Raw genomic sequence first — 25,785 nt, 5'->3', positions numbered from 1 at the left:
GCTGTGACAACTTGCGGCTTCACAGCTGGGTGCGCATGCGCGAGCGACTCTGCGCTCTGTGACTGGTCCCGAAGTCTTCTAGGACCTGTCATGTGACCCAGAAAACTTCAGGAAGGAGAACTTCCACTTCCGATCACCTAAGGCGACCGGAACGTAAGTGGGAGCAGGTACCTGTCAAAATCGGGTACCTGCTCCCCACTTCCTCCCCAAAAGCTCCGGTTCACAAATAGGAGCCGGGGAGGAGACCTTAAATTGGAAGTTCGCTTTCACAAGAGAAACTGAGGCAAGCGGACCCTTAGGCTCTTGCTTCTGTCAAACTCCTGTGAGAAGGAAGCAGGGGAATGGCTTAATGGCATTGTGTGAATTGTGGATGCACACAGCCTGGCTTGGGAACGTGCATGCACGGGCACCTCCTTACCACCCAGTTTGCTACAGGAGGCACCAGGAGGAGGAAGAAGCTGAAAGGGCTGGCAGGGGACTGCCAGAAGAGGAGAAAATTGACCTTTCTGAGCAATATCGTTGCACAAAGCAGGAAAATATTATCCCTTTTTTATTAAAAAAAAAAAAAATCATAGCTTTTAGCATCACTAGCCCACACAGGCATAGATTTCTCTCATTTAGCCCATGGGCTAAATGGAAGATATCTAGTAGATTTCTCCACCCCTGCTGTTTAGGAATCCCTGCTGCTGGCTGTTGTATTTAGACAGCCACAGGAGCCACAGCTGATTGAACACCCAAACAGTGACTGCATCTGATAGGAAGCAATCGCTGTTGGGCTGCCAGTTTTTCTTATGGAAAGTTTTTCTTTAGGCTTTATGAGAATAAAATTAAAATGACTAAAAGGTCAATGCAAGCTTATAACAGTACATTTAAAAGAATTATCCTAAATAACACTTTGCATCGGTGGGATAACAGCAGTGATAATTACAGTGGTGTAAATGCAGAGAAGGGGGGGGAGGGTGTACTGGTGGTGAAGGCAATGACTGTTCATGTCACTGCAGACACCTCTTTTATGTGTGTTTACATGAAGTACACAGTCTCATTACAGCTGAAGAGGCAGCAACTCATGTTCAATTGCAGGATAATTATAGAGGCACTTGTTTACTCTAAAACCTTGTGAGGTCATCTGCTACTGGCACTTACTATTGGCAAATGGATGTTTGGGGAACCCACACTCCATAAATGCTATGAAGTTTTTCCAAGAATGAATAGAGCACATGTTTATTGGATGAATGACTGCCCATTGCCCTGGGGGAAAGGTCTTCGTTTGTGCCAATTTCTTTTCAATTACACACACAGGATCATCTCCACTCAATAAAGGATCGGTACAGTTATCCTTTAAATATCCCCCCCCCCCAAGTCTCACACTTACCTGTCCCTACTTCTATGAGATCTTCACTGGGTGCTGAACAGTGTCTTCTCTAAATGTCTTCTCACTGGGCTCTGCTTTTTCAGTGCATAGGGGGAAGAATCTCCATTTATTCCTATTCATCCCAAAAGTAGATAGTCTTTCCAAAGGGATGAATGGAGATATACTGAAGAAGCAGATATTAGTACCAGTTATCTTTAAATGCCCCCCTCCCCTTACCAAGTCTTAGGCCCCTTTCACACTCCAGCTGCGATCCGCTTGTTCACCGGGGGATCTGTCCATAAAGAAAGGGCTCCCTGAAGCCGCTCATTGGTGTTGTCCCAATACTGAGTGTATGAATGGCAACCTCAGCCTGGACTCCAAGGTTACGCCCCCCCCAACATGTTTCGTTCTGCCCCTTGGGCATGACTGAGCTCTGAGGGGTGGAGTAAAACACGTTGGAGGTGTGGCCTGGTCGGAGTCCAGGCTGAGGTTGCCATTCATACACGCAGTATAGGGTCAACATGGATGTGTGGCTTCAGGGAGTCCTGTCTTTACTGCCAGTGATTGTAGGAGCTGGGATGAGCTCCCTCCTGTGCCGGCACTCCCAGTGGCGGATGCTTGAGATCCATACCCCATTTCAGTGAGTTGAGCGGCACACAAAGCAGTCGCAGGGGATCTGTCCGCTTAAGCAGAGTGGACACAGCCCGCTCTCCTCTATGGGCGGTCACATACAAACAAACTGGCTGTCCATTTACTCCGACTGCCATCCGATCCTACCAGATGGAGGGGAATGGATTCTGTTTGTTTTTGCAGAATCGGATTGGAGGTAGCTGGGTGTAAACATACACAAGTCCATTTACATTTGGCTAACAATGGATAATGGAGGGTCCGGTCGGGTCTATCTAAAAAAATGGACAGGCGGACCCGACCTGACCGCTTGTGTAAAAGGGGCCTTACAAGTTGCCTGCCCCATTCCTTGAATATCCTCACTGAATAGTACACAGACTCTTCTCCAAAAGTCTGCTAGAAGGTTTCTCTGCTTCTTTGATGTATATGTGGAAGAATCTCCATTTCCTATGGAAAGACTGTATATTGTTCGTCCTAATGATGGCCAGTCCTTCTATAGGAACGAATAGAAATGCACAAAAAAAAGTAGTGGAGCCTAAATAGGAGACTTCCTAAAATTATCGTATACGCTATGAGAAAATCAGGTGAACGTTTTCGTACAAAGAATTTTTGTACGATTTTCGTATAGTGTGTACACAACTTTCGACAGCCGATTCCGAATCTTCGTACGAAAATTCCCGAAGGGACAAACTCCAACATTTTTCTCGTACGGAAACAGAACGAACAATTTTTGTTTAACGAGTACCGTTTTCATACGAATTCCGTACAATAAAAAATCTGAAAAGAAAGACTGCGCATGATCAGAAACAATAAACAACAAAAAAGCCTTTGTCGTAGGAGAATATTCGTAAGAATTTTCGTAAGAATTTTCTTTCATCGGTTCCAATTTGCTGTGAAACATCGAGAAAAAAATCGGACGTTCGCCCTATTTTCTTATAGTGTGTACCCCACTTTAGAGGAAACTGTGCCATTCAATGGGCTACATAGAGAAGATCTCGGAGGAGTGGGAACAGGTACATATAAACACGAGTAATGGGGGGGGGGGTTGCTGGAGGTATATAAAGGATAGGTTTGCTGGAAGTACGGTTATCCTGTATGGTTTAGTATCTAATGAGACTGGTACAGTTTATAATGCTATAAATACAAAGCATCAGAATAAAACATGTTATTGAAAATACATGCTTATGCAACCATGCTGGCAAGGAGCAAATAAAAGAAGAAGCAGGGTGTAGCGAGAGGATGGTCAGAAATTGGAGATGGTGAAATGAAGAATGAACTGAAATCGAAATGAAGAAGTTCTAAAAAAGAAAGCAGAAAGCGGAGTGTGGTGAGCAATGCTAGGTGTTGTATCTTCCTGTCTCACCAACATTCCTCTATGATGCTGTACGCTGAAATGCGCCTCATATAGGAGTGTCTTTTCCTTCAAGCAACCAGCAAACCAGCTTCTACCCTTCCTGTTGCTTGAGGAGGATTAAACATGTAAGGAAAACACTGATTAGTTGCTGGGAAAGAAAAACACTTTTTTTTCAGTCACACACTTCACACACATACCTCCCAACATTTTGAGATGGGAATGAAGGACACCTACTAACAAACATATGTAGACATAGGACACGCCCCCTGCCACACCCCCTTAAAGGAGAATTAACCAAAAAAAAGGTTAATTAAATCCACAAGGACTTTTTTTACCACTACTATTCCTTTATATTGGCTTTTAAAATGTACAAATGCAGCAATTTAGAATTTGGATGAAAGGTTTAGCACTGGGAAACACTTTTTGAAAGATAAAAGTGCATTTTATATACAACTATATAGATCAGACCAAAATGAGGGACAAATGAGGTGGAAAGAGGGACAGAGGGACATTGCTCCAAATCAGGGACAGTCCCTCGGAATCAGGGACAGTTGGGAGCTATGCACACATGAGGACTAATGTGATTTTAATAAAAGGCTGAATTTCATTCCATTTTCCTTAAAATCCCATTTATATCTTGAAAAAAAGCCATATGTTGGCTTGACTTGTAAAAAATCGAATACCAATTAGTCATATGGATCTTATGTGTGCATGTATGCATTCTTCTTCACGTGTTTTGTGTCTTCCTGAACATATCTTGAAAAATAATTGCTGTCTATTGTGGATGCAACGCCAATACTTATGGTTGCGCTGTGGATATTCTGTTTTTGGAATTTCCCGATTTGCATCTGTTTACTTCTGCACATTGACACCCATATTTACCATACAGTACAGACCTTTATGTGACAGACTCCTTTACACACACATCCCGCAAAGTTACACTCCCATGTACTATGGTTATGCAGTTCTTAACTATGGAACAGATCCAGATTCGTGTTATTTTTGTCCTTATTTTTTTTAATGATTCTGCGCACCTAGTGGTCTTACTACTGAATCAATCGTTAAAGCGGAACTGAACCAATTGATTTAACAGTTTCAAAAAACAGTTACAAGTGCCGGGAATGCAACTGTCACATTGGTTGTGCTCTCAACCATACTGTAAAATCATCAAATAGTGGAGTCTTAACTGATCATATTTGCAGCACCATGGCAGTTGAAGATCAAACAGAGAGTGATAGTAAACGATCACCTTGTAAAACAACCCACTCAGTTTGAAATAGAAATGAAAGGCAAAACATCTGTGTATAGATTAAAAAAATAAAAAATAAGTGATCACATTCCCTCTGTTCTCAGCTGCATAAGAGTTGGGGGGAGGAGAAGCATCAGCACACTGAGCTTGCCAGTGAATGACTGTGCAGCATAGGTGTGTCAGGACAAGTCTGATCATTGGAGGGGAGCACACTGAGTTCCCAGCATAGCTAGAGAACTAACTACAGTGTGCTCTTCTGCTTAGTGTGGTCAGTTTTTATTAGGAAAGCAGAGGGACTGACAGAAACACCGGGGATTTCACACAGAGGTAACAATACAAAGAGAACAGGATACTTTTTCATACAAGTACATGGTACAGCAGCCACATATCAGGAATTTGAAATGTTGGGGTAACAAACACTTTAATATGGCAGCTTCCATTGATGGGAGGGTTTAGTTCCGCTTTAATGAGTATGCATATTACCACAATATGTATGTAGCCAGAGTATATTTTTTTATACAATTTATTTATAAATGGTTTTGTAATTCACTTTGTAGATTTGGGAGTCTTTTTTTTTAGAAAACATTCATTGCATGCATTTTGGAATTATTCATGCAAACTGAGCAAAACATTACATACGTTTTCTAAGAGAATAATTCCTGTATCGCCATCTCCATCTAGTGGCCAAAGTGCGCTATAGTTTTCTCACTGGGGTATTTTTTTTTTTATTTTATGGTTGAACTGGATGGACTTGTGTCTTTTTTCAACCTGACTAACTATGTAACTATACTGCATTTTGGCCACTAGATGGAGCCGATGATACAGGAATGAATCTCTTAGAAACTTATGGTGACATTTTGTTCAGTTTGCATGAATGCTTCTGACATTAGTGCAGTGAGTGTCTTTAAATAGACCCCTTAGTGTTGTTTTTTTTTGGCTCACCTGATTTAGGGGTATATTTATAAAGCAATAAATGAGGCGTTCACTACACATTCAGTGCGGGTGCATGTGATTTAAATTAGAGTGCTTGATTTACTTGCAGTGAATGTTTGATGAATATCACATTTAATACTTTACTAGATATGCCCCTTAGTATCTACTTTGCATTTGAGCAGTCAATAAAGGATTGCTCATTCTGATAGCTCTGGTAACATGACATGAGAAGTTTGGGATGCTGATCCTGGCTGGCTGTCCAAGATGTTGATCAGTAAATGCTGTAAGGCCATCAGTCAGAGCTGATGAGAATGACTATGGAACCAAAACACTGAAAAATGGAGGTAAGCAGTCTTATATTTCACACAGCAACAGACAGTTAGCCCATTTTACAGTGCCTTGAAAAAGTATTCATACCCCTTAAAAATTGTCCATCTCATGTTACATCCAAAAACGTAAATGTATTTTAGTGGGATTTTATGTGATAGACCAACACAAAGTGGCACATAATTGTGAAGTGGAAGGAAAATGATAAATGGTTTTCAAAATTGTTTACAAATAAATATGTGTAAAGTGTGGCGTGCATTTGTATTCAGCCCTCTTTACTCTAATACCCCTAACTAAAATCAAGTGGAACTGATTGCCTTCAGAAGTCACCTGATTAGTCCACCTGTGTGTAATTTAATCTCAGTATAAATACATTTTTTAAATATATTTTCTATGAATCCCTCAGAGGTTTGTTAGAGAACCTTAGTGAACAAACAGCATCATGAAGGCCAAGGAACACACCAGACAGGTCAGAGATAAAGTTGTGGAGAAGTTTAAAGCAGGGTTAGGTTATAAAAAAATATCCCAAACTTTGAACAATTTACGAAGCACTGTTCAATACATCATCCGAATATGGAAAGAGTATGGCACAACTGCAAACCTACCAAGACGTGTCCGTCCACCTAAACTGACAGGCCGGGCAAGGAGAGCATTAATCAGAGGAGCAGCCAAGAAGTCCATGGTAACTCTGGAGGAGCTGCAAAGATCCACAGCTCAGGTGGGAGAAACTGCCCACAGGACAACTATTAGTTGTGCACTCCACAAATCTGGCCTTTATGGAAGAGTGGTAAGAAAGCCATCATTGAAAGAAAGCCATAAGAAGTCCTGTTTGCAGTTTGCGAGAAGCCATGTGGGGGACACAGAAAACATGTGGAAGAAAGTGCTCTGGTCAGATGAGACCAAAATTGAAATTTTCGGCCTAAAAGCAAAACGCTATGTGTGGCGGAAAACCAACACTGCACGTCAGACTTGCAGCTGTAATTGCAGAAAAAGGTGGTTCTACAAAGTATTGACTTGGGGTCTGAATACAAATGCACCCCACACTTTTCACATATTTATTTGTAAAAAAAAAAAATGAAAACCATTTATAATTTTCCTTCCACTTCACAATTATGTGCCACTTTGTGTTGGTCTATCACATAAAATCCTATTAAAATCCATTCACGTTTTTGGTTGTAACATGTGGAAAATTTCAAGGGGTATGAATACTTTTTCAAAGCATTGTATGTGCTGCAATTGTACATGAGCAGAATCATGTATATAATTGGGGATTTGGATTAATACATAAAGATTTGTTTTAACTTGTCATATCTGGACCTGTTAGATAATTTCTGCTTGTATAATAGGACATAACTTTGCCATTACTGTAGGACCCCGGTACCCAACCTGTGCCCTGGGGGCCACATGCGGCCCTTTGGCACTTTTTGCACAGCCTTGGGGCTCCTGCAGACACTACTCTGTGTTTTCCTTTTGCTCTGTTTTTGCAGTCATATCAGTAGTCTTATGTAATATGTCTCCAGTCTATGACTGTCTCCTGGAGCATGTCCCCAGTTTCCAACTCCCAAAGCATGTTCATGGTCTCTGACAGTCTCCTAGTCCATGTCTGCAGTCTGACCATCTCTTGTATCATATCTGGAGTCTGACGATCTCTTGTATCATGTCTGCAGTCTGACCATCTCTCCTATCTTGTCTGCAGTCTGACCATCTCTTGTATCATGTCTGCAGTCTTAACATCTCTTGTATCATGTCTGCAACCTGACCACCTCTTGTATCATGTCTGCAGTCTAACCATCTCTTGTATCATGTCTGCAGTCTGACCATCTCTTGTATCATGTCTGCAGTCTGACCATCTCTTGTATCATGTCTGCAGTCTGACCATCTCTTGTATCATGTCTGCAGTCTGACCATCTCTTCTATCTTATCTGCAGTCTGACCATCTCTTCTATCTTATCTGCAGTCTGACCATCTCTTGTATCCTATCTGCAGTCTGACCATCTCTTATATCATGTCTGCAGTCTGACCATCTCTTGTATCATGTCTGCATTCTGACCATCTCTTATATCCTGCCTGCAGTCTGACCATCTCTTGTATCCTCTCTGCAGTCTGACCATCTCTGGTATCATGTCTGCAGTCTGACCATCTCTTGTATCATGTCTGCAGTCTGACCATCTCTTGTATCATGTCTGCAGTCTCTGACCTTTTCGTGTATGATTCCCATAGTCTTTGACTATATCCTGCTTTGCGTCTGCTGTTTCTGACACTGAATATATACTTAATTTTATGTGCAGCCCTTTCACAATGTCAAGGGCTGCACTTGAAGACCCCCATATCAAGAAAGTTGACCACCAGTGTTGTAGGAAGTGGTTTGGGCGGAAGGAGATATTGAATCCTGGGCTCATAAGATCAGGGTTCCCACCATCACTGTCTTTCCCAATTATTCATCAGTTATGTGCTCGGATTATATTTAATATTCCCTTCGCCCTATTCCCTTCTCATTTTTTATTTTAGACCTTTAAAAATTATACCCAAGTTTATTGCAAATACCGAACCAACAGTTGAAAATAATAATAAAAGTTTACCAGGAGATACAAGGGGGCGTGGCTGACTTTTGCTCTGGGCCTGTGGATTTTAGTTACAGTTTTACTTAAATGTATTCTTTTACCAATACAAAGAAGAAAAAGTTCTGAGCCGCATATCACTACAAAAATCCTTGTGTGCTTAGTAAAAACAGTCTCACTCTGGACTTCAACCAAGTCATCCCCAACGCGTTTCACCCCACCCGTTGGGCTGCAGGAGCTTTCTACTGTGTATTGGTATCTACGGAGCTGGGACGAGCTCCATCATCGCCTGCACTCCCAGCGGTCTACTTTGAAGAGAACCCATTGGAGTCCCAAGCAGCACCCCACAGTTTAATATTGGTTCACAGTAAATGTATTCTGTGTTTCTATATACTGTATTTGTATTTTGAATGCGTGTTATTGGCAGGATACACCTACATTCTTAGTAAAGATATTTATTTAATGCACACGGACACATAATATGTAGATATATGAATGAACACAAATAATGGATGCAATGATTTTAATGACGTTGGCTCATGCATACATTTACAGTAATCAAACATCATGACATGATTCTTGCATATGTTTGTTAACAAATAGCACCAGCACATAATTTATATTTTACAGACTATTGTATAAGGACGCAGTATCACCATTACACTTACCAAAGACATGCTCATGTAAGAGAAGCTGCACATGCATTTTTTTTGGACAGTTGCAGAAAACTACAATTAAATTGCAGCACACAGGAATATTTTTTTAAAAAATCCATTGCATGAAAACTCATCAGTGAGAACAGCAAACAGCAGTACAGGCTCTTCAAGTACTTTGGAAAAAGGTGGTTTTAACAAGGCCTAGCAATTACTGAGGCACCATATATCTACATTACAATTTCAGATGGAGGTAGAATGTTTTATAATCCTGGCATTAAATATAGCATAACATGTACATAAAAACAGTACATTAGATAATAAATACCCTAATAAAAAAAGAAACCCTGTAATACCATTTATGGCCACCAAGTGGCAGTGATAGTAATTGCTGGATTCTTATAGAAAACCAGAAAACACTGAGCTTGCATTTAACATATAGGCAGTGAGGTATAATAATATAAAATATTTTCCTGTGTAAAATGTAGATATTACCTTCTACTATTACCTTCTCTATATTGCATTTTCCTATAGGGACTCTGTTTCTAAAATGAATACATAAAAAATGTGCCCTCTTCAAAGAAAGACTTAGAGACTTTGACAGGGTTCACACTGATGCGGTATGGGAACCACAGTGATTCCTATGCTTTCCCTGCACCACATCAGAATCGCAGGCAGTTCACACTGCGCTCTGCGAACCACTGCAGGTGTTAATATGAAGTTAAGGACACCCCCAAATCGGTTCGCAGAACACAGTGTGAACTGTGGAATCGGATTGCATCAGTCTGAACACCCACGCGATCCTATTCCAGTGCGGACAAAAAAAAGGGTCCTGCACATTTTTGGTGTGGGTCCAGTGCAAATTGAGCCATACATAATGTATGGCTCAATTCGCACTGTACTGAATTCGCATGTCATTTGTACAGGAATCCGGTGCGATTCCTGTACAAATTACATGCAGTGTGGTAGACCGCATCAGTGTGAACCCAGCCTTAGATACTCACCTCCGCTGCTACTTGCATCTCTGCAGAAATTAAGAGAAATTGACTTCAGAAACCGAGAGAGTGTTGATCTCCCCTGGTCCTCTTTTAGTAACAGAGCCTCTTTAAACTTTAGTCTTAGTCTTTTATACTTATGCGGGGGGGGGTCGTCCGCATACATATAAAAAGATGTATGCTTTATTGAGGTATTGGACTAATTTACTAAAGAAGTTGAGAATTCCTAACTAAAAACTATTTACACCAAGCCACAAGCAAAGCTTAAAGTGGTTGCAAACACTTACATATACCAATGAAGTGACTGGCCTCCGGTGATAAACAGAAATAAAACAAATCCTCCTACATAAGTTGTACCTGTTTATTTGTAGCCATTTGTCCTGTACATTCTTGTAAAACTCTTGGTGTCAGGAAAACTTGTCAGAAGTGACTCATGCTGAAAACAGAGAAACTAGACAGCAGAGAGAAATCACACTAATGGCCTGTACGCACGATTCTAAAATCGTACGAAAAGACCTCTTTTGAAGCGATCGTAGGATAATACGATCATTAGTACAGCGCTTTCGAGAGCCGATTACAACAGTTCATCCGATATTATCCGATGAGACAAGCACAAAAATTATTCTCGTATGATACCAGACTGTACGATTTTCGTTTAATCAGTACAGTTGTCGTTTGAAAATACAATACAAATACACTACAACACATGACATCACTTCCGATTTTTTAATTCTGCCATACGAGAATCTCCTTAACTTTAGAAAACCCTTCATGTTCGACTAGCATGCAAAAAAAATGGACGATTTTCAGGTCGCGTGTATGGGGCTTTGGGCAAGTAAAAACAAAATCTGTGCTTTGTTCAGATTCCATGTCTGAGGTTTACACCACTTTAAATTGGAACTAAACCGATTTAAAAGTTTCAAAAACAGTTACAGTCCAGGCATGCTGGAAATGCTAACTGTCACATTTGCTCCCTACCAAACTGTCAAACCATCAAATAACTGGTGTCATAACTAATCACAGCAGCATCATGGCCGTTGCAGATCAAACAGAGGCTAAGATAGGATAGCAGCTTCTTTGGCTGAAAAGGATAGGATGATATATTTCCACTTTAAAATCTCTCAGTTGCCTATCTGTTGAGCCCCCCCCCCCCCCCCCCCCCCAACCATCTTATTCATACTGACTCTAGAACCATTGGCCACACACATTAGGCAGAATTTGAATATCAAGGGCATAGAAATAGCAAGCTCTGTCCATAAGCTTACCTTGTTTGACAATGATGTCCTAGAGTAACTTGACCACCCCTTATAATATCACTGCCAACCCTTTTCCAAACACTTGGCAAATTCTTCATAATGTCAGAGCTTGGGGTAGATCCAAACAACTCCCAAGTAATATAAATTACCTAACGTGTCCACACTAAATAAATTCTACAACATATCCATTTACAGGGACTTGTACTCTGAAATTCTTGGGGATCACCCTCATCCAAACATATAAATCCCTAAAACTGGCCAACATACCCGCACTATTAAAGGAGAAGAACAAACTCGTAAATACCAGGCACCATTAACATATTTTGTGGATTGGTAAAAATTATGCTATAAAATTGACATATGTAAACTGCTGTGTATTTTTCAAATTCTTTGGATCCCTGTTTGAAGGAACATAGTACTCTGTTCAAAAGCACTCTGTACAAGGCAAAACTTTACACAATATCTAGTGTAAGTCCAGACCTAGACTTAACCAAATCATTTTATAGGGCTCTCAACTTTCAGGAGATCTTGCTGTCCCAAAACATCACTCCTATTATACAACCACCAACATAGCTCCCTTAAGACTTTTACATTCTCCTTGGGAACTTCCCTTCTATTTGACCTTAGACCTAACTGAATGATACACGTTTCTTTATAGCTACCTTACTCTGGCTGGCTGTGTCGAAATATGCCCGCTAAAGTGCAACCCTGTCCTAGACCACTCTTAATCGGTGTAGGAAACCATTGAATAATCAGAGAAACTGTCTTACCCTCATTTATGTTTTCTGTGCAAAATACATTGACTCTTATTTCTCCCAGGATTTGAGAACCCAGTCCAATTCAGCTGAAGCAGTCACAAATTCAACAATATCAACTTTCTATTGACAATCACTAGAGTAAAATATTTTGAACAATTATGTGACGCTCATGTAACTGAGATTATTTGCACTATCTTTAAATACAACACTACATCTACATCTTCTCTTTACCACATGCAAACAACGTTGTTGAAATGACCTATAACCTGTGTTACTCATATCTTTATATATTACAAAGCCTAGTAGCCTACCAAACTAAATGGAAACCTGAATTGATATTGGTAGCCAAAACACATTCCTACATTCATGGAACTTTAAAGGTGCCTAATGACGCCATACATATAAAGTATCATACTGTTAAAATTAAATTATTTATTGTAAAATTATTCAAACATATGGCGTATTTCACCCAACAATGTCTTTGTTGCGTACGTAAACAGTAGATTTTCCCATCAATACAACCATGTGATACAAAAGAATTATCCAAGTGTTTCACAGTATATCCCTATTAATCCACCCTCCTTAATGTAATTTGACTCCTTGATGTACAGGCAGATGTGATCAGGGGGGTAAAACAATATGTCACGATGTGTCTGTCATGTGGGACTCCAAACTCACTTCTTCAGGTTCTGCAAAACTTTTCATGAATAAACATCGGAACTTGGGATCAGGGATCTGGGGACCACCAACCTCACCTAGCCTCCCCCTGGGAGGAGGAGCAAGAAATATGGACTGTCACCGAAAAAAAAAAATTTCCTTTCACAAACTTATGAGGGGGAAAAAAAACTAAATTTGGTATCAATATAACAGCCTTCCTCTATGGTTCCCCTATTGCCCTACCAACTCTCGGAATGGGAACAACCTCACCAGCTGCAAAATACCTGTCACAAATGAAGCATCCGCATGGGACTGAATCTCCTTCCCTCCATTGTATTACATGGTTGTATTGATGGAAAAATCTACTATTTGTATACATATGCAACCAAAACTTTGTTAGGCGAAACACGCCATAGGTTTTAATGATTTTACAATAGTTTAATTTTAACAGTATGATATACAGTGCATATTCAGTGCATTTCTAAGAATTCAGACCCTTTACTCAGTACGTTGTTGAAGCACCTTTGGCTGCAATTACAGCCTCGAGTGTTTTTGGGAATGACACGACAAGCTTTGCACACATTCTTTGCAAATCCTCTCAAGCCTGGTCAGTTTGGATGGGGACTGTCAGTGGACAGCCATTTTCAGGTCTCTCCACAGATGTTCAATAGGGTTCAAGTCGGGGCTATGGTTTGGCCACTCTAGGACATTCACAGAGTTGTCCCTAAACCACTCCTGGCTTAGGTTTGCCCTCATGTTCGGAAGACGAACCTTTGGCCCAGTCTGAGGTCTTAAGAATAGGTTTTCATTGAGGATATCTCTGTACTTTGCTTCATTCAGCTTTCCCTCAACCCTGACCGGTCTCCTGCTGCTGAAAAACACCCCCACAGCATGATGCTGCCACCACCATGCTTCACTGTTGGGCAGATTATGAGCGGTGCCTGGTTTCCTCCAGACATAACGTTTAGAATTGAGGACAAACAGTTAAATCTTGGTTTCATCAAACCAGAGAATCTTGTTCCTCACAGTATGAGAGTTCTGCAGGTGATTTTTTGCAAACTTCAAGCAGGCTTTCATTTTGCACTGAGAAGAGGCTTCCGTCTAGCCATAAAACCCAGATTGGTGGCCCAGTCAAGGTGTGGAAACAGCTCAGCATTGATCAAGAGAAATAGAAGGCACCTGAGCTAAATTTCAAGTGTTGTTGCAAAAGGTCTGACTACTTATGCCAATGTGATATTTCAGTTTTTCCTTTTTCATAGATTTACAAATCTTGCTAAAATTCTGTTTTCCTTTTGTCATTATGGGGTCCTGAGTGGAGATTAACCACTTGAAGACCAGGCCTTTTCTGGCACGTTTTGTTTACAAGTTTAAATCAGTATTTTTTGCTATAAAATTACTTATAATCCCCAAACATTATTGGATATATTTTTAGCAGAGAGCCTAGGAAATAAAATGCCGAACAACTAATTTTTTTATACCACATGGCATTTGTGCAGCGGTTTTTCAAACGCAATTTTTGTTGGAAAAAAATACACTTAAAAAAAACGATTTTTTTTTGTATAAAAACTCCCCAATTTTATGTAAAATATGAAAGATTATGTTACGCCGAGTAAATAGATACCTAACATGTCATGCTTTAAAATTGCGCACGCTCGTGGAATGGCGACAAACTACGGTACCTAAAACTCTCCATAGGTGACATTTTCCATTTTTTTTACAGGTTACTTGTTTAGAGTTACAGAGGAGGTCTAGTGCTAGAATTATTGCTCTCACTCTAACGTTAGTGGCGACCTTACTTGTGTGGTGCGAACACCTTACATATGCGTACACGACTTACGTGTGCATTCGCTTTTGCACGCGATCACAGAGGGATGGGGGCGCTTTAAAAAAAAAATGTTATTATTATTTATTTTGTTTTTAGTACAAAGAAACATCAAGTGGCGCTGGTCTGTAATCCTTTCTATAATCCCTCTGGTTTGTACTAATAATTAAAAAAATAATAATAATGCTAATTTGTAAGGGAAACTGTGAACCTAGCATCATGCCAAATAGCAAGTGATAATAATCTTTATAACAATATATATTTCAATGATAAGATAAATCTCTATGGAGCAATAAAATCATAATCCTATGTGCACAAATTATTTAGACATAAAGTGCAAATGCTGCAAAAACATAAAGTGCAAAATTCTGCAAAACAGTGCAAATTGCTGCAAAAAGTGCAAGTCCAGCGTTATAAATAAAGAAAGAAAGTGCAAAATCCAACATACATGTCCAGTCAGAAGAAAATCCACATTTGATATGGAAAAAGGAGTCCCACAAAACCAATCCAACAGAATACCGAAAAGATCTTCTTAAAGTGTTGTTTAAATCACTATAGGTGACACCCGGTGTGATCCGTCACCATCCACACTATACTAACTCACCAGAGTTAATGGCTGGTCAGATTATAAACCAGCTAATGCGCTTCACAATGGATCCGAGGAGTTAATCTCCACGGTACTGGCTCCCAGTATGGTCTCTTGCATTCAAAACCTCTCATGCAAGTCTTGGCCACACATAAAAAGTAAGACAAAGACACAGAAGATTGGGAAGAAATGTGGGAGTGTCCCTTTTCACAGCTAGTATCAGCAAGAGATAAATTAGTGCAATTTAAAATAGTACATAAGGTGTATTACACGCCCGCGTGCCTACACAAAATCTATCCATCTATTCCTGCCTCTTGCTGGAGATGCAACTCATCCTCAGCAGACTTCATTCACATTTTCTGGAGCTGTCCTCAGATTGAAATTTTTTGGGTTCGGGGTAACCAATTTTATTTTGACTGCCACCACTGTTCCTGTGCCATTGTCTGTAGAGGTATGTCTGCTGGGGCTTGTGGAACCACTGGCCCCACGCCGGGCAATCAGAACCCTGCTAGGATTATTACTTTACTATGCCCGTAAGTTGGTAGTATTCAGATGGAGGGCCTCATCCACACCCTCATTAAATTTTTGGAAGAAGTTAGTGAACGCGGCTCTGCCACTGCACAAGGCTACCTACCTGTCACGCGGTTGTGCCAAAAAATTCCACAAAATATGGGATATTTGGACAGATTCCCTGTCCACTAATGCAGACTCGATGGATGATTAGTAACGTTCTACTAAGTACCGAGAAGTGACATCTCTGATCTCGTAACATCCCTGGGTTGCTCGATCAATAGTTATGGGGAGTGGGGGGGGGATGCAAATATGTAACTGTAATGTACACTTTATTTTACAAGTAACTAAAGTAAGCTTTGTAGGGTATATGTAGAATTGGAGGATTGCATTGGATTTTCTACACAGGTGGTTGAGTGTTCAGTGGTTTAGGTAGTTTTTTTATACATCTATATATATGGGTTTTTTTCTCTTTTTCTTTTTCTCCTCTTAGTTTTGTAGTTGTAGTGACCGAGCCTGGGTATGCCCAATAGGCTCTGTATTGTTTTGTATTTACCTTGAAATTACAATAAAAATAACTTAAAAAAAAAAAGTAAGACAAAGGGAGAAAGGCTTCCATAGCGTGATAACGTTTAAAACTGGCTTTATTTAAAACAGAGTAAATCCACTCACATGTAAAGAGTGTCTCCTCGACACTAAAGTATTATCGCCATTGTTTGTATTGCTGATCGCCTCCGGCTGCTAAACACAAGCCGCAGGTGTGATATAGTGATGTCAGCATCCTTGCCCCACCCTGCGCCTTTCGTCATGCGACGTCCTCACGGAGAAAAAGGATGTCTGATGCCACTGCACCATCTTTATAGTGGGAATCCACCCCAAAAAAACTGCACATTATATTTAAAACATCAAATACATAAAAACATAACAACTCTTTATCTGAGCATGCTAGTCTGCATTGCAACGACCCCTCCTCCTTCCCATCTGTATTGTAACGTAAAAAACACATCTCCTATCCGCAAGCATATATGCATACATCATCCCGCTGGTATTTAAATGGGAAGTGTGTACACTTTATAAAGAACTACTCTAGACCACTTACAAGTAAATCACTAACATAAACGATCATAAAGTGCATCCACCATGTCAGTATACACATTGACTGGGGACCTACAGTATTTCACTTATCCCCTTCGGAGTATAACCGATTACAAATTAATCAAAAAACAAATTTGAATCAATATCTATATTTAACCCGTATGCACCTAGGATTGGCATTTTATTGCTCCATAGAGATCATTGATATATATTGTTATATAGATTATTATCACTTATATTTTTGGCATGATGCTAGGTTCACAGTTTCACTAACAAATTAGTATTATATTTTTTTGAATTTTATCAATTATTAGTACAAGCCAGATGGATTGGATTACAGACCAGTGTCACTTGCTGTTTCTTTGTACTAGTGTTTTTGGTGTATGACCGAATTATTAGTGGCAGCTGTTTGTTACATTCCTTTCTCTTGCATTTTCCGAAAATATCCTGGGCGCTGTATTCCTTTTTTTTACAATTATTTTATTTTTACACTGTCTCTTTATTTTTTTTAAATCACTTTTATTTCTATTACAAGGAATGTAAACATCCCTTGTAACAGAAATAAGGATGACAGGTCTTCTTTATGGAGATATCTGGGGTCAAAAATACCCCAAATCTCTCCTTTACCTTTAAAATCAAAAGATCAACAAAAAATAAATAAAAATCTTTTCTTTTGAAAAAAAAATGTTTACTTCCTCCCTAGACCGGAAGTGACATCATGACGTTGCTCTGGTCCTCCAAGACCATAGAGGCGATCAGAGACAATCTGGTCTCTATTCGCCTCTGTGACCAGCCGGACGCACCATCGGATCAATTCTGGCGCGAGTCGGTAAAAACGGTAAGCCCGAGAAATTGCAGTGAGCGGCGGGAGTGTGGGGGGGGGGGAGTCCCCTCCTGCCGCTTCCGAAAGGGATCCAGCGGTATATGAGCCTCTCCGACCTCTTTCATGAGAAAGCCAGCAGGCAGCTGAAAAATAAATACCGGGGTTATGGCTTCAGACATAACCTAGTAAACTACTTGCAAACTGCATCATACAATATATATATATATATATATATATATATATATATATATATACACGTATTGTGATCGGCAAGTGGTTAATGAGAAAAAAACTGATTTTAAACAACTGTAGTATCAGGCTGCAACATAGCAAAATTGAAAAAAACGAAGGGAGTCCGGATATTTTATGAATGCATTGCATGCATTGCCTCAGGAGGAACCTTTAAAGTTCCATGATTGTGGGCATGTGTGTTGGCCATTAGTATTTCTAGGGATGATGGTGCCTTTCATGCAATCCTGGCAATATACACAATATGTACGGTTCTTCTGAATTGAGACTGACTTTACAGTCAGAGGGCTGGATAGAGATTTGGACAGCAACTGCCAAAAGCTCCAGAAATGTCGTAGCCTTGGAAAATTCTTACAAGTAGATGGAATTACACGCCAGCCAGCTTAGCTAAATATATTCCAGCTTATCCATTGACATGCTTTAGGGGCTGACCTGACCCTAGCATAATTGCGCATATTTGATGGTTTTGTCCCCGGTTAAAGAGGAACTGCAGTCTGCACACATAATGTGTAACATCTTTGCCATTCTGAAGCTTCCCTCCAACCACTTTGCATATTATTTTATATATATACTGTGATCTGTACTTGCCAAATATGCTGCAGAAATCTCCCTCCTCTGAGTCTGACTGCATCCATTTTAACTGTGGGCAGCTGAAGCTGCTGCCTGTTCACTTCCTGGATTTACACAGAGGCACACCTCCAGCTCTGCAGCTCTCTTTGGCCCCCTTATGACTTATCCCCCCTCCCTTCCTGGAAAACTCTCAGGAGAGTGGGAGAGAGAGCACTGTGCATGATATCATAAGCCTAGGCTAAGGACCAGACAAGAAGTGGGCTGTATAAGGGATTTACTGGCAGAAAAAAAAATGTTTTACTATCCAAAGTTAAAACAACAAGGGCAGAAGATTTTATAGATGGAAAGATAAAAAACTGTGGATAAGAGTATGTAACCTGCTTACTTCTTATTACAAATCTATGCAAGAGCACATGGGAGGCACTTCTCAACAAACACATTCAGCAAATCTTCCTTGTTGAAAAAACTCCTATCACACACCTTTACTACCACCAAAAGCCTAAAAGACCCCTTACTTGCATTTCAACCAAGTTAAAAGATGAATAATGGTACATTGGTTAAAAAGAAATGAATGGCTATCTTAAAATAATTTGCAGCAAAGATTTTAAAAAGTTTGGCAGACTTGGATAACATACTCGCAACTTATCTATCCCAGCATTAAAGTGGTTCTAAAGGCTGAAGGTTTTTTACCTTTATGCATTTTATGCATGAAGGTAAAAAACCTGTGTGCAGTGACTCCAGCCCCCCCAATCCTTACCTAAGCTCCCTCTGATCTAGCGATGTTCACGATAGCCTCGGCTGTCCCGGGTCTCTTCCTCCTCATTGGCTGAGACAGCAGCGGGAGTCAATGAGGAGAGAGCAGGGTCGAGCCAAGGGTCTGTGTGTCTTATGTGTCTTGGGAGCGAGCACGCAGCGGTGCCCCCACAGCAAGTGTCTTTCTCTCAGGGCACTGCTCAAGGGGGGGGGGGGGCCAGGAACGCCAGTGGGGGACCCGAAAAGGAGAGGATTGGAGCTGCTCTGTGCAAAACCACTGCACAGAGTAGGTGAGTATAACATGTTTGTTATTTAAAAAACAAAAACAAAGCCTTAAAGGGGTTGTAAACCCTCAAGGTTTTTCTCCTTAATACATTGTATGCATTAAGGTGAAAAACCTCCTGTAGTGCAGCAGCCCCCCAGAGCCCCCCTTTTACTTACCTAAATCCGGTCTTTCCAGCTCTAGCCGGTGTCTCGGGTCCTAATTGGATAGATTGATAGCAGCTCAGCCATTGGCTCCCGCTTCTGTCAATAAAATCCAATGACGCGTGGAGCCGGGGGGGGGGCCAAGTCCTGCTGTCTCTGTCAATAGACGCTGCAGCAGGACACGGAAGCGCGCCCACACGAGTCCCCTGAGAGAGAGCATCTCTCCAACAAGGCACTCGAGAAGAGGAGGAGCAAGGAGCGCAGCTGAGGGACCCCAGAAGAGGAGGATCGGAGCCACTCTGTGCAACTGCACAGAGGAGGTATCCTTTAAGGCTCGGTTCACACTGGGGCATCTTTAAAGTCGCCTGAGTTTTAAGCCACCCTGCACAACGCGACTTCAGTGTAGCTTTGCAAATGACTTCTTTAATAGAAGTCAATGCAAGCTGCTCTGAAGTCGCCCCAAAGTAGTGCAGGAACCTTTTTCTAAGTCAAGCGACTTGAGTCACTTCCTATTAGAAGGTTTCCATTGCACTGCATGGAGCGGACTTGTCAGGCGACTAAGTCGCTTGACTAGTTGCCTCAGTGTGGATCGAGCCTGATATCACTTTAACACTCTGAACCCCATCCTTTTCCTCTACTACCACCTTACTCACATCTCGTCTACTATTCACTTACCTTCTACCGTATCTCACAATTTAATTCACAGAGAACCACTAGCAGCATTCTCTGAGAGACATTGCACTTATTATATCACTGCCCTGCTGTACTCCAGGGCCCAACCAATGCCCCTGCCTACACTGTTATAGTCTAAGGCCCCTTTCACATGGGGGGAACTCTGCCAGGAATCTGTCCGTGTCTGTGAAAGAAAACCAGAAAAGCAAAAGAAAAATATCTGCTTTCCTGCTTAGATAGTCCAACTGAGCAGGAATTTGCTTTCACATGATTGGGCAGGCATGTACTGGCCATTGGGACTACAGGGAGTTTCCCGGTGGGCCGATGGCTCAGTGGGCCGATTTCAGTGACAGTGGACCGCTGCCTCCCTCCAGTCCTCTGTCCCCCCGCAGTGCTCACCTCCTCTCCCTGGCTAGTTATGCAGCGCGCCTGAATACAGACATGATGCTCAGGAGTCAACACTTAGAAGCTCATCATACGATCTGGAAGGAGGGCGGCCTCACTTTCCTGCCTAATTTTGTTCCATTGGGGGGGTGGGCGCCAAACTGATTCTTTGCCCCAGGTGAAATAATGTCTAGCTTCCCCACTGGTACTGCCTATAAGAGAAATAATGTAGAACGGCTAATAGCTAGTGGGGGGGGGGCTTGGGTGGCAAGCCGGCATGGGAGAGACCTGTCAAAGTGGGCCAGTCTGGGTGAAGTCCAGGGCCAAATTTTTGTCCCAGTCCAGCCCTGTGATTGGGTAATTGAAATGAATATTCAGGCCATTTTTTTCATAGAAGATTCTCTGTTTCTATAGTAAATTAGCCTCATTCATGATTGAATAACTATTTAATATTTTCTTATTTGGACAAATTCACAATTAGAATATAAGGTAAAATGGTTAAGGCTTTAAGCTGGCCTTTTCTTTTTACTTGTTTACTTGTATTTTAATACCATTCATTGTATGATGTCTAGCAGCCCTCCATATCCATCTTGGCCTTCCATGTAAGTGCTTGAGGAATATTTAGAGTATTTACCAGCTACTTTCAGAGGCTGTGAGCTGCGCTCTCCGAGGATCCTCCCTTCATTATCAGTGATGGAACACGTAAATATGGCTCCGGAATCCTCACAGGTTGGACAGAAAGTGAGGAAGGAGCAGATCTGCCCAGCTGAAATATTCTCAGTAACCTGGTAATTGGTATCTTGGTCCTTTTCGATGCCTGTTCGCTCTTCATTGAAACTCTTCTCCCAAGTGACCCTGATGTCTCGGGGAACATTTCCCTTCATTGTACAGCTAAGAGTTAACTTCTCTCCTTCATTACAAGCTTCTGGAATGCAGACTTTAGATACTGAGTAGAACCCGTAATTATCTAAAAAGATACAAAAAAAAAGAGCTTAGAAGTTAGGAGCACAGTAGAATGTTTTCTTTTAGCACTTGTTCTTTTTCAGATTTTCATTAACCACTTCAGCCCCGGAAGGATTTACCCCCTTCCTGACCAGAGCACTTTTTACAATTCGGCACTGCGTCGCTTTAACTGCTAATTGCGCGGTCATGCAATGCATGAAATGTATTCGGCCACATGTCTTTGGTAAAAAAAATGTCAATAAGCGTATATTTATTGGTTTGCGCAAAAGTTATAGCGTCTACAAACTAGGGTACATTTTCTGTAATTTACACAGCTTTTAGTTTATGACTGCCTATGTCATTTCTTGAGGTGCTAAAATGGCAGGGCAGTACAAACCCCCCCCAAATGACCCCATTTTGGAAAGTAGACACCCCAAGGAAATTGCTGAGAGGCATGTTGAACCCATTGAATATTTATTTTTTTTGTCCCAAGTGATTGAATAATGACAAAAAAAAAAAAAAATTTACAAAAAGTTGTCACTAAATGATATATTGCTCACACAGGCCATGGGCATATGTGGAATTGCACCCCAAAATACATTCAGCTGCTTCTCCTGAGTACGGGGATACCACATGTGTGGGACTTTTTGGGAGCCTAGCCGCGTACGGGACCCCGAAAACCAAGCACCGCCTTCAGGATTTCTAAGGGCATAAATTTTTGATTTCACGCCTCACTACCTATCACAGTTTTGAAGGCCATAAAATGCCAAGATGGCACAAAACGCCCCCAAATGACCCCATTTTGGAAAGTAGACACCCCAAGCTATTTGCTGAGAGGCATGGTGAGTATTTTGCAGCTCTCATTTGTTTTTGAAAATGAAGAAAGACCAGAAAAAAAAAATTTTTTTTTCTTTTTTCAATTTTCAAAACTTTGTGACAAAAAGTGAGGTCTGCAAAATACTCACTATACCTCTCAGCAAATAGCTTGGGGTGTCTACTTTCCAAAATGGGGTCATTTGGGGGAGGTTTTGTGCCACCTGGGCATTCCATGGCCTCCGAAACTGTGATAGGCAGTGAAGAGTGAAATCAAAAATTTACGCCCTTAGAAAGCCTGAAGGCGGTGATTGGTTTTCGGGGTCCCGTGCGCGGCTAGGCTCCCAAAAAGTCCCACACATGTGGTATCCCCGTACTCAGGAGAAGCAGCAGAATGTATTTTGGGGTGTAATTTCACATATTCCCATGGCATGTTTGAGCAATATATCATTTAGTGACAACTTTGTGCAAAAAAAAAAAAAAAAATTTTGTCTCTTTCCCGCAACTTGTGTCACAATATAAAATATTCCATGGACTCGACATGACTCTCAGCAAATAGCTTGGGGTGTCTACTTTCCAAAATGGGGTCATTTGGGGGGGTTTTGAACTGTCCTGGCATTTTATGCACAACATTTAGAAGCTTATGTCACACATCACCCACTCTTCTAACCACTTGAAGACAAAGCCCTTTCTGACACTTTTTGATTACGTGAAAAAATTATTTTTTTTTGCAAGAAAATTACTTTGAACCCCCAAACATTATATATTTTTTTAAAGCAAATGCCCTACAGATTAAAATGGTGAGTGTTTCATTTTTTTTTTCACACGGTATTTGCGCAGCGATTTTTCAAACGCATTTTTTGTGGAAAAAACACACTTTTTTAAATTTTAATGCACTAAAACACACTATATTGCCCAAATGTTTGATAGAATAAAAAAGATGATCTTAAGCCGAGTACATGGACACCAAACATGACATGCTTTAAAATTGCGCACAAACGTGCAGTGGCAACAAAATTAATACATTTTTAAAAGCCTTTAAAAGCTTTTACAGGTTACCACTTTAGATTTACAGAGGAGGTCTACTGCTAAAAATACTGCCCTCGATCTGGCCTTCGCGGTGATACCTCACATGCATGGTGCAATTGCTGTTTAAATTTGACGCCAGACCGACGCTTGCGTTCGCCTTAGCGCGAGAGCAGGGGGGACAGGGGTGCTTTTTTTTTTTTTTTTCTTTATTATTTTTTTGCTTTTTTATCTTATTTTTAAACTGTTCCTTTCATATTTTTTTTTTAATCATTTTTATTGTTATCTCAGGGAATGTAAATATCCCCTATGATAGCAATAGGTAGTGACAGGTACTCTTTTTTGAAAAAATTGGGGTCTATTAGACCCTAGATCTCTCCTCTGCCCTCAAAGCATCTGACCACACCAAGATCGGTGTGATAAAATGCTTCCCCAATTTCCCAATGGCGCTGTTTACATCCGGCGAAATCTAAGTCATAAAATGCTCGTAGCTTCCGGTTTCTTAGGCCATAGAGATGTTTGAAGCCACTCTGGTCTCTGATCAGCTCTATGGTCAGCTGGCTGAATCACCGGCTGCTTTCTCAGGTTCCCTGTTGAGACAGGAGAGCCAGAGAAAAACACGGAAGACGGTGAGGGGGGGGGCATTCCCTCCCACTGCTTGTAAAAGCAGTCTAGAGGCTAATTAGCTGCTAGGATTGCTTTTACATGAAAGCCGACCGCTTGCTGAAAAGAATGATACCAAGATGATACCTAAACCTGCAGGCAACATTCTGGTATAACCACTCAAAGTCGTGAATGGCGTACCTGAAGACAAAAAAATGGTTAACAATAAAGCACAGTAAACGGTAAAGTTAAAAAATTGCATACCTGAAAAGCAAACATGATAAAACATAACAACAATAAAACATTGCAGAATAGAATACAGTAAAAAAGAGCAGAACAATAGAGAGAGAATAGAGAGAGAGAACAATAAAACAACAACTATTTTTTTTTATTTTTGTTTGTGGTTTTTTTGCAAACTTGTAACTTTTATAACTGTAACCGGTTCCAGGTTCGGGTCTCTCAAAATGCAATGGCATCTTGGAAGACCCTGTGAAAGTGTGCCTAGTCTGTGGAATGCTGTACCCTACGCTAATACTCAACTAGTGAATGGTAGCGTTCAAAACATTCACCAATGCAAAGACCAGGATTGTCAGGACAGGAGGGACAATAATAGTGGGTGTCACGCCTATATCCACGCTTGCTGCAGACACAACATCTATTTTGGGGGGGTTTGTTGGGTAGGGGTACTCGGGAGGACATAAAAATGCCTCTCATGCAGCCGACTGCATTTGGTTGGGGATGTGAATGGGGGGTAAGTACGGGCGCTGCAGAAGCGGTGGGTTCCCAATTAGGATTGGCGAATGCAGCAGGAAGGGCACTATGGGCACGACGGGCCTGTGTTTGTCTTTTTGGTGGCAGCGGGACACTACTTGTGCTTGCCACCTCACCAGCTTGAACTGCACTTATGGGACTCGCCACGTCACCAAGTGTTACTGCAGTGCTGGTTTGACTACGACCGGGGTGTACTAGGCCACTGGTGCTTGCCAGTTCACCAAAACGCTACCAAAAAAACTTTTAGCGATCGCAGGGATCAGGCCTGACTCTGCGAACGCTGCAGTTATGCGTTTAGTGTTTTGTAAGTGACAGTGATCGATCGATACTGCACTTGGGTGGGCTGGGCTGGGCCGGGCGGAGGGGCAAAACGCAGATGCTAGCAGGTATCTGGGCTGATCCCGCTAACACTGCGTTTTTGGGAACCCTAAACTGCTGGTGACGCTAGTATAGATCTGATCGGATCAGATATTGATCAGTTCAGATACTATACCACTAAGGGAGGTGTACGGTGCGTGCGTGGGTGTTAGCGGTACTGGCGCCAATCTGACGCTGCCTGGGGCTGGTGCTTGCCAGTTCACCAAAACGCTACCAAAAAAACTGTTAGCGATCGCAGGGATCAGGCCTGACTCTGCGAACGCTGCAGTTATGCGTTTAGTGTTTTGTAAGTGTCAGTGATCGATCGATACTGCACTTGGGTGGGCTGGGCTAGGCTGGGCGGAGGGGCAAAACGCAGGTGCTAGCGGGTATCTGGGCTGATCCCGCTAACACTGCGTTTTTGGGAACTCTAAACTGCTGGGGACGCCAGTATAGATCTGATCGGATCAGATATTGATGCGATCAGATACTATACCACTAAGGGAGGCGTATGCTGCGTGCGTGGGTGTTAGCGGTACTGGCGCTAATCTGACGCTGCCTGGGGCGACGCATATCACCACCGGGCGATCAGGGGGCTAAACCTTTATTCGGTAATAAACGGCGGGTGCCCTGACACTATAAAAAATAAACAAACTAACCAGCGT

General features: G+C 41.5%; 1 protein-coding gene across 2 annotated transcripts in view; it reads right to left on the bottom strand.

The window, feature by feature from the left end:
* The window catches only part of LOC141148601 (tyrosine-protein phosphatase non-receptor type substrate 1-like), a 73,286-nt gene that overhangs the window by 9,814 nt on the left and 37,687 nt on the right, over positions 1-25,785 (bottom strand). The window contains exons 7-8 of one of the 2 annotated variants that reach the window (XR_012245235.1): positions 21,243-21,575; positions 3,342-3,438 (exon numbers count right to left, since the gene is read on the bottom strand). Coding sequence is in view for 1 of the 2 variants with exons in the window: in XM_073636199.1 (XP_073492300.1) it covers positions 21,243-21,575 (333 nt within the window). In the remaining variant the exon portion in view is untranslated. The remainder of the gene's footprint in view (positions 1-3,341; positions 3,439-21,242; positions 21,576-25,785) is intronic. The other variant, XM_073636199.1, reaches the window with a different exon arrangement.

Source organism: Aquarana catesbeiana, linkage group LG06, assembly GCF_042186555.1.
Source record: "Aquarana catesbeiana isolate 2022-GZ linkage group LG06, ASM4218655v1, whole genome shotgun sequence".
Lineage (NCBI taxonomy): Eukaryota > Metazoa > Chordata > Amphibia > Anura > Ranidae > Aquarana > Aquarana catesbeiana.
This window is presented reverse-complemented; position numbering and strand designations above follow the sequence as displayed.